The sequence below is a fragment of the Octodon degus genome, unplaced genomic scaffold (genome assembly GCF_000260255.1).
Source record: "Octodon degus isolate 3935 unplaced genomic scaffold, OctDeg1.0 scaffold00063, whole genome shotgun sequence".
Classification (NCBI taxonomy): domain Eukaryota; kingdom Metazoa; phylum Chordata; class Mammalia; order Rodentia; family Octodontidae; genus Octodon; species Octodon degus.
In genome coordinates this window covers 2,344,351-2,354,390 of record NW_004524639.1, presented here as the reverse complement: position 1 = coordinate 2,354,390, position 10,040 = coordinate 2,344,351, and the positions used below count along the sequence as shown (strand labels likewise).

At 40.0% G+C, this 10,040-nt stretch overlaps 1 protein-coding gene across 1 annotated transcript in view; it reads right to left on the bottom strand.

Moving 5' to 3' along the window:
* Positions 1–10,040, bottom strand: part of Gpc3 (glypican 3) — a 515,396-nt gene that overhangs the window by 114,949 nt on the left and 390,407 nt on the right. Inside the window, exon 6 of the mRNA XM_004634481.1 lies at positions 6,704–6,824. Coding sequence (XP_004634538.1) covers positions 6,704–6,824 — 121 coding nt within the window. The remainder of the gene's footprint in view (positions 1–6,703; positions 6,825–10,040) is intronic.

The window sequence follows — 10,040 nt, the reverse complement described above, 5'->3', positions numbered from 1 at the left end:
CAGGTGATGGATTATTCTTTCCTGCATCCTCGTTGTTCTTAAGAGATCCTTTCTTACCTTTTCACTAGCTGAAAAAGCATCTTCAAAATCTGAAACTCTGTCTTCATTTTCACTTAAACGGTTTGCAAGCTTGTGATTGAGGTTTTAATTTCCTCTATATCTCTTTGACTGTGCTTCATGCAATCTATTTCTTTCCTGTATTACTCATTCAAGGAATCCGTCATTTTTCTAATCTCCTGTATTTTTTTACGAATGTCTTCTTTAGAAGCAGTTATAAATTCTTTTACTGCATTTTTTTTTTCAGATTGGTTTTCCTCCCTGTTTCTGTGTTGCTTCTTTACTTCAGATGCTATGAGTTCTGAGAATTCTTTTTTTATTTCAGAAAAGAGTTGTGCTCTGATTTCCTCTATATCTTTCTGCTGTTGCTTATTTACAATTGACGCTATTAATTCATGCATTTAAGCCGAGCTAGTGTCCTCCGGACTTGTTCTGGGGGGTACTGGGTTTCCTCCGTATGTTTTTGCATTTGATTCTTTAGTGCAGATGTTATTAATTCAGGGCTTTCTTTTTTTATTTCCAATCTGAGTTTCTCTATACCGTTCTGCCTCAGTTTCTTTATTTCAGAAGCCGTTGATTCATTACTTTCAGCTGTATGATTCCCAATTTGTTCTGTGTTAGTGTCCTCTGCACTTTTTACAGGTGGTGTTGGGTTCTGAGGTTGCATTTTGTTCCCTCTCGTCATTTTGTATAGGACCGTATTCTGACCTTTGTTGTAGATCTTTGTTGTAGTTATAACCTCCGCACGTACTGAAGTTCTGCTGCAGATCTACAAAGTCTGGATTTATCCAGCTGTGCCTGGCTTGGGTCTGGATGCTGTGCTCAGCTCGTTCCTGTTGCTGCCCTTGAGGGTGAACCTGTTGTGCCCCTGTGGCAAGATGTTCTGCTCCCAGACTAGCTGAGTGATTCTATCTTCTACCCTCTCTGTAGGGATTGCAGCTGCAGGGTTACACCCCAGGCCTGTATGACAGGCCTGAGCTGAGCCTGTAGGGGGTAAGGTGGAGTAGGGGTAGAGGCAGCTCTCCCACACACTCACTGCTTCTGGGCTAGGACTGGGTCTGGGGGTTCCCGGAACGCGGCAGAAATTCCTACTTGGCGGGCGGGGTGGGGGGTACTGCGGAGTGGTGTGGGGCGTCCCAAGGGTGTGGAAGAGGGTCTGACCCATGCTGTACCTTGGCTGGGACCCGGAGTTGGTCCCACCAGTGCAGGGTAGCCGGAAACTCTCCTACACACTCCACTGTGATCAATTTTCTGAGTGTACATGAGAGAGCCTTACAAAATGGTGGTATTCAAATGTACAACAGAATTATTATCATTTATGTGGGAAGTTAACATAATTTGATGAGATATCACCTATCTGGTCCTGAGGTGGGAAACTTAAGAGTGATAAATATAAAACAGTTTTAATAGTTTACTGTTTACATAACCTAATAGGAACAAGGCAGAAGAATAGGAGAACTGGGTGGGGAGACGGGCAAGTTTAAATTCCATCTGCCTAGGCTGGAAGACTAGTGGGAAGGGAGCAACCTTTGAAAAGGCTACAAAGTAGAAAAGGGTGACCTGGGGACAGGGTGTTTTAAAAAGGCAAGCAAAACAGCGAATAAAGTCACAAGACTTGTTCACAAGTGGGTGCTGGGTTAAAGCCTGACCCTAAGCCACATATCAAGGGATCACATGGCTGGAAAGAATTCTGAGAGGCCATTTCGCCTACTCCCCCACCATTCAGCAGGACATTTCAACCACAGACAGATGAGATTTTATCCCACTTTGAATGAAAGCTGACACCAAATGGGCAGGTATTGGCTGCTTTGGCTTCAACTGCATACAATGGGGCAGGAAAGCAATTTTTGGAATTTCATTTGAACCTGAACAGAGATGGGAGAAAACTAAATGGCTAGATTTTCCCTGGGAACAATGATGGCTAGATTTTCCTTCTGTAGCTAGCTGTTTAGGGATTGCTAAATTTGCACCAACTAGTAGATATTTTTAGGGAAAGAGAAAATATCACAAACAAAACTGGGTTGGAGATGAAATAGCCCACATGATGTGGGTAAGAATACCTTCTTACCCATGGTCACTTTTGATATTTACACAATCTTGTCTCCACACAGGAGCCTATAGGAGAATAATGCTAACAAAAATAATATATCCCAGAAAATTCTGGGTCTGACATTGAGAACTTAAAAAAGTTCAGTTCCTCTCCTAACACGAGACAATAAATCCTCACACAAGTTAGAAACTGCAAAGGAAATAAAAAGGCACTCAATTCCAATCATGGGAATGTTACCCATGAACTCTGGCTTGGAGGGAGGAGTAGAGGATATTCCACACCTGCAAGACTTCCCAGGAAAGGGGCCCGAGTCTGACCCTGAACCCATCCGCTCAAGGTTACACTATGGGACCATCAATGTGGAAATAATGTTACTTCATCCCCTTAGTGGGTATATTATTTCCAGTGCAATCAACAGCAACCATAATTCAAAAGGAGGCAGCTGAGAATTTCCATGGGAGAAAGTGAAGAGTTATTTTTGGATGTGTTCAGAAACAGTCTAGCCACAGTTCCTTGGGATGCGAACACACAGGCATGATGTATACAGAGGGAGATATCTCTGAATCTACAGCTAAGTGGTATGGTAGTTTAGTAGACACAGCAATAAGCAAAGGGCTTAGGAAAATAACATTGTACTCCGAGAGTTACCACTTACTGACATTTGGACGTGCACAAGTTAAACTTGATTCTACATCCTCATCACCAAAATGTTAGGCCAATTTAGTCAGGCATTCAGTGGATCCAGATGTGTGGCAGTGTATACAACATCTGGATGGTTTTCAACTGAACACACCGAATGTTTTGACAGCATAGTCACTCAACCTTTAATAGTTTCCTGCCTCAGTTTCCCTAGCTATAAAAGGGACAAACATTATTTATGACTTAGTTCTCAGGGAGTAGGAAGGATAGTATTTCCAAAATTAACAATGAGTTCTTGACGGAATGCTTTTGTGAGAGTAGAGAGTACTGTACATTATACAATCTCAGGTTGGTAATTTCTCCCTAAATTAGTCTTTAGAACACAAATGACTTTGAAATATGGTTAAATGCTATATAAACATAACACATTGTCATTATAATTGATATCAGCATCATCACCACCACCATAACTTTCTTCACGCCTTCCCTAAAGTGTCTTACTTTCAGATCGAATCATGGCCAAAATATGAATTTTATTTAAATTTTGAAAAAAAAAGTGTTTTGGACATGTAAAGTAATATAAATGAGAAGAAAATCAATACAGGTGTTTGGAGGTTAACCAATTTTAATGGCTTGACTTACACATGTAAAACTAGTGTATCAATGAAAAAAATATATATATTGAGAGAGAGAAGAGAACTGTAATAGCAATCTGTCCCATTCTGACTATATATACCTTCTCTTTATGAACTGGTTTCAACTTTATTATATTTATTTTTTTTTCATTTATGTATTTGGTACAGGGTCTCACTACACAGGTCTAACTTGGAGTGATCTTCCTGTTTTCAGTCTCCTCAGTGCTGGGATTACAGGCGTGTACCACTACGCCCAGACTCCGTTGCCAGCTCAGCATGCCCCCCCTGGGGGACAGCATGGCATGTAGGATATTTTATTGATTGATTGATTGTGGTTCTGGGGATTGAAAACAGGGAGTGCTATCACACTCAACCCTTTCTATTTTTACTTTAAGATAGGGTATTGATGTATTGCCCAGGTTGTCCTCAAAGTTGCAGTCCTCCTGCCTCAGTCTCCTGAATAGCTGGGATGGTAGGCATACACTAACCATGTCTGGCTTGGCTTCTCATTTTGTGATTGAAAGTTAGAGGAATAGAAAATAAGGCAACAGTATCAGAGAAAAGAGGTGTATGAAAGGGATCTATAATCATATACAACAAGAGGAGCAGACTGAGGCTGGCCAAAACCCTCAGCAACTACTTTAAAGATAACAACATGTAATATATTAACTATTGTAATTCTCCTATTCTTATTTTTTATGTATTTGGTACAAGGTTGGACTCTTAGTGATACTCCTGCTGTCAGCCTGTCCAGCACTGGGATTACAGGCTTCTTCCACCACACCCAGTGTGGGTGGCCAGCTCAGCATGCCCAGTTCAGTGTGCCCAGGGGCAGGTCTGGTGCAGCATGTGGTGCTGGAGATACAACTGCAGTCCGTGAGCTTGCCTAAGCAGGCACTTAGTTTGCTGAGCTATTTCGCTGACCCTAAATATTGTTATTCTCCTATTATTTCATCATGAAATTTTGTTGAACTTTCTTCTAAAAAATAGAAAAAATCTAAAAAGTGCTAGAACTTTCTTTCAAAGTAAAGTCCTACCTGTAGGGAAAAGTTTAATATATAAATATAATCTTCTTAAGTACAATTTAATAATCACCAATCAGGGACATGCAAATATATATATATATATATATATATATATATATATATATATATATATATTTGTGTGTGCATGAAATGCATATATGTGTATACACATATGTACACAAAAACTTCTGATAGTCCTGTCATACTACCAATGAGAGAACTAAAATTCAGAGAGATCAATTGATTTTTTCAAGGCTATGTATTTATTAAGCCCCACAACTAAATTTAGATTAATTTGGATCCAAAGTCCATGTTCTTTCCACTGTACCTTAAGTCTTTGTTAAAAGGGCTTGCTACAAATATTTTTGGTGGCTGCTGGATCATCTAGAAACCCCTGTCTGTTTTCCCATTTTCTTATGTTAGACCTACACACAGAACTCTGTCTGATCCCTCTTGTTACTGTGCCTTCACTGCTTGTCCTTACCTATTCCAATCCTACACATCATTTAAAACACAACTTAACACTTTCCCTCCCTGCATTCTTCTTGCTGGCATGGACCACCAGAGCCTAAGCATACTTTCCAGAACTAATAAGTAACATCCCATCACAGGCTGCCCTTTATCTTTAACCTCTTTCTATGCTTGTGTTTCCCCTCCCAAGGAAGCTGTGGAAATAAGAGGATTTGGTTTCTTTTGGATCTTGATGTCCCCAGCACATGACTGAGCATATGTGTTGCTTAGGGTATACTGATGTGTTGATAGGATTCCTCAGTTAGGATAAGGGACATAGAGATGGGCCCTGAGATTTTGGCCTCACCAGTGGTTGTATCTAATTATTCAAGTAGAACCACCAAGACATATTTAGTCTGAGATAATGTGGAAATTATTTGATAGACAAATACTACCCATGTCCCCTGGTGAGATGCACAATACTCAGAGCTCTGCATTTGGTGCTTTCCATTTTCTATGCGCTGACCACTTCAGAGATGTGTTTTGAAATAATCACACTATATCTAGCAAGGCTTCATTAAACTTAGTGAGGCTGTGCTTACACAGAGAAAGGCTCCATCATGTAAACACTGTCATTAGCATGCATTCAGCAATAGTAGCAACCACTTTTTAAGCACTCACCATGTGCAGGGCACTTTATGAGGCACTGTAGGGGTTATACCCAAGTGTGTTGTCAAGACTCACGATGAAACTGCAGTGAAATATATCACTAGAAGGAAGCTTTTGCAAACATTTTTCTAAAAGACATGAAACTTACAGTGCTACTCCTCACAGTAAAAATCAAAATTACACCAATGTATTCACACAGAAAACTTTGTCCTTGCATGAGGATTTTAGTTCCATAAAGTTCTTCCCAGCTAGAAATAGAAGTCAGTGGTGTCAGGGTCTTCCCAATCGTGGATCATGGGGTAGGATCACCATCACCCTGGCATATGGTAGCTTTTTAGGTCGTCTTTTTTATCGTGGCCACAAAGCAATCACAAACAGATGGTACAACTAACTTCTATTTGTGTCTTGTTACTAAACTTCCTCCAAGAGGAAAAACTATGTGTCCAGGTCAAGGGAATCTGTGGGTGTCTCTGTGCATGACAGTGAGTCAGAAGTTGGCAAGAACACCAACTTGCAGTGAAATTGGACCCCTTATATCTTGGTCTTGGTGATGAACACTGATGCGTTCTCATTAGAAAGCGACTTGGAAACAGACATTAAAATCTTCATATTCTTTGGCCCAATAATACCAGTATTTTAAGAAAACCATCTGAATGCAGAAAAAACACTATGTCTGAAGAGGTAGCTTTGTGGTAGTATACAGTTGGAAGCAACTTGAATATTAACCAAAAGTAGGCTGATTAATTGAGAATATTCAACAGAATATTATGTAGTCACAAAAACAATTAATTTGAAGATTTATGGCAGCACATGAAAACGTTACCAACAGTGCCATTTTTTAAGAACTAGAAATCATGTATACTTACTATTATGAAAAAGTCTATGTGTGATTCTATGAACAAATATCAGAATGAAACACGTAAAACTGAAAACAGTTGACATAGACTAGTAGGATTGTATGAAGTATTTTCCCAGCTTTCTCTTACGTTGCAATATCATCATGATAACTTAAAATGGGAAGAAAAACGAGGATTAGAAGCCCATTTTGGCAGAGACTCTTTGAAGAAAATGAACAATATAGCTGCCCTTTCAAAAGCTCAAATGTACAGTTCAAATAGTGAACAGTGTCCATCTTTCACTGTTTTGCCATTTCCACTTGTGCTGGGTACATGACATACCTGGTTAATGTGCTTGAGTTTGTCAATGATTTGACTGACCACTGGCTCAGGGCCCTTCATCTTCAGCTCATGGAGGTTGAACTGATTTTTCATCCCATTCCTTGCTGCCTTTTGGCTGTATCTGTAAAGGTGAAAGTAAATAGGGTTGTCAAAGAAAGGCCAAGCCACTGGAAAGCTGACTGTATTTAGTATGGCCAGTCAAGCTGATGATAAATTCTCTTCAGCCTCTAAGCCATGGGATGATCCCATGGAATGAAAGAAAACTGCTCCAGATACAGTCCATCTGCAGTGGAGAATATTCATTCAACAGTCAAAGAATAGCAATGCAAACTGCTTGTCTATGTGTCGGAATACAACACTGAACCAGACAGACAAGGTCTCTGCTCTCAGAGACCTATTGTGCTCTCAGTTTAGCAGGGCCTCTCGTAGAATAAAGGCCAGTGAGTGGCAAGGCAGAGTGATAGGAGCTGTGCTGGGGGACGTTCAAGGTCTTAGGCAGTGAAGCAGACCCGAAGGACCTTACCTCTCTGAGTTTTCTGCCTCTGTGAAGGGGACAGGCTGTCCCTTGCTTCCTACCCCTTCACTCATCATTTCACTTTGGCCTTGCAGAACCTGGATTTCTAATCAGGGGGCTTTCACTAACCATTTACAGCATGCATTATGCCAGTCTGCTTCCCTCTGTGTGCTCTTCCAAAAGGCAGAGTGCTAGCTCAGGGAAAACTTTCAGTATGCTCCTGCACAAGAAGCCTTAGGCTTCCCTGCAGCCCGGCAGTTCCAAGCTATCTATGGGCATCACACTAGCAAGAGAAGGGGAATATTTCTAATCCTGGGCAATTTCTACTTTTATCTCCAGTGGGGAGCTTTACCATCTTCAACTGAGATAGGAATTCACAACTGTGGTGGTTATATGGGGGGATTCATCTTCCCAGATTTCTACCTATTTTAAGCTATTCAGTTTGCAAAATACAGTGAACAAATAAAAATAAAATCAAGAAACAGAGTTCATTTCCTTCTTTTTCTTTCAGCATGATCAAATACCGAAACCACTATCAAAGAGGTAAAAAGGTTTTGGCTCCTTTTTGCTTTCTTCTGATTCTGACAATGGCGATGCATTCTTCAAGAAATGAAAGGATCCACAAGTCGTTCGCTCTTTTTTTGTATACCCTTCCCCCTGTTACAATAGCGTAGCCCTGGTTAAGGGTATATTCAATTTTTAATTATAAATAACAATGCTCATTTTAATCAATTTGACTAATACAGAAATAGAGCATAAGCAAAAGTTCCCCACTTTTTGCCTTTCCAAGGCAAAGTATGACTCAGAGTTTGACAGATAGATATACCTACAAGTACTTACTTGTACCCTGGACAAATTTCCATGTCAGAACATATAGAAGTGCCTTGTTTTTATTGCTCTATGTGGTTCTTAATTTATTTATCCAATCCATCACTGATAGACAGTTGATGATGTTTTTAGAGAATATCTTTATATACTCATAATTTCATATTTGCTTTTATATCTATAAAGGATAGAATTCTACCATTGAATCAATTTAAATATATAATCCAAAATTATGAAGTGCAATGACTAACTAATATCATTGTACTCTGCACAGCACATGTTACAAAAGTTTTGTATCACCCAGCTCATTTGAGCCTCTCAACCACCCTGTAAGGTAGGTAGGGCACTATCTGTATCTTACTGAAAATTTTACAATTTTAAAACTTCAGAAGATATTGATCTGGCCCTGATAGTCCCTTACACAATGTAATGTACATGCTGATATTAAAGTTATATTTAAAACAAATGCTTGGTAGCAGAGAAAGCTGAGAAATGTAGTTTGGATTTTCATGATTAAAAGTTATCCTATGAAAAGGAAAATATTTTGTAGTGAAAAGCTGAAGAGATTATTGGATTGCATTTCTTCTGAAATTGTACCTTAACATATTTAGCATCTTTTTAAAAATTTAAAGTATGGTATCTATTGCCTAACCCCAGGACAGTTTCTGTTCAGTCCTTAATGACTGAGCTGTGTACATGGGCCTCAGAGGAGGCAATGGGAAGCACAGAAGGCCTCGATAGGTGTGGGGATTTCCATCTTTCTGGGCTTCTCAAGATTAGTTCCTGTCCGCCTTGTTGTGCATGGCTCCACTCATCCAGCAAAGCAGCTTCACAACGTATTGGCAAACACATGAGTATTGATGACACTCCCTTTGAAAATGTCCTAGATGGCTGTAGCTTCTACTAGGCTTTTATTTTTTACATTTTTGTATTTTAGGACAGGGTCTACAGGGTCTCACTGCGTAGATTGGACTCGTAGTGATCCTCCTGTTCATAGCCTTCCAGATGCTGGGATTAAAGGCACATGCCACCACACCCAGTCTCAATTGCATGGCTCACTGTACCCTGGGAGTGGGGCTGGCACAGCAGGCCTGGGATTGAACTCCTGGCCCCTGTATCTGCCTAAGCAGGCTCCTTAACATGCTGAGCTATTTGGCTGGCCCTTCTACTATGTTTTAAATAACAGACTTCTTAAAGGCCTCAAGTCCACGCTCTTTACATTTTTTTTTCTTTTGTCACATTGGAAATGAGAATTTGAGAGAGAAGATTAAGTACTGGGTGGGGACCTGTTACATAGCAAAATCTATAGACCTATACCAAAAGCTCTCTTAAGATGGGAATCAAAAAAGGCAAGTCTTTTTACTTAAAACTTCCTGACTATTTAGCATTTCTACTGAAGTCTAGGGTGGAGCAGTGCTCCTACATTTCATATGTTCATGAAACAAACTTTCCATGACACTAGCAAGCTGATAGGTTTATGCTTACACATTGCCTAGCAGGCATAATAATACCCTGCCCCACCCATATTTAATTTTAAAAGTTAGTGTGCTTGGTGGTAGGGCAAATTGCCTTGCTCGTGCAAGGAGTGAGGGCATGGGGGTTCCATCCCCAGCACCCTAACCCCCAAAAGAAATTAGTGAATATACACATCAACAACTATTACCTACCAACTGATACCAAGTGACTTTGGGGTTTGTTTAATTTCTTTTTACATTGAGAAGAAATACCTTACTACTAGACTCCTCTCTTATTTTCAAATAATGCTTTTAAAATAACATCTACCCTCTGAGGATGTTAGCTCTGTCTTTCCTTATTCCTATTGATGCCTGATGCAGAGACCCTATTCACGTATAAAGAAGTAAGGCACGCTGTAAATCTTCTAAAATGCAGTTGAGGAATGCATCCATAGAGACCTTTCTGTGGATTTGTTTGTATCAAAGCTTGCCAGCCACTTTTACGGCCGCACCTACAAAATAAGTGTCTTACTGAAATCTATTA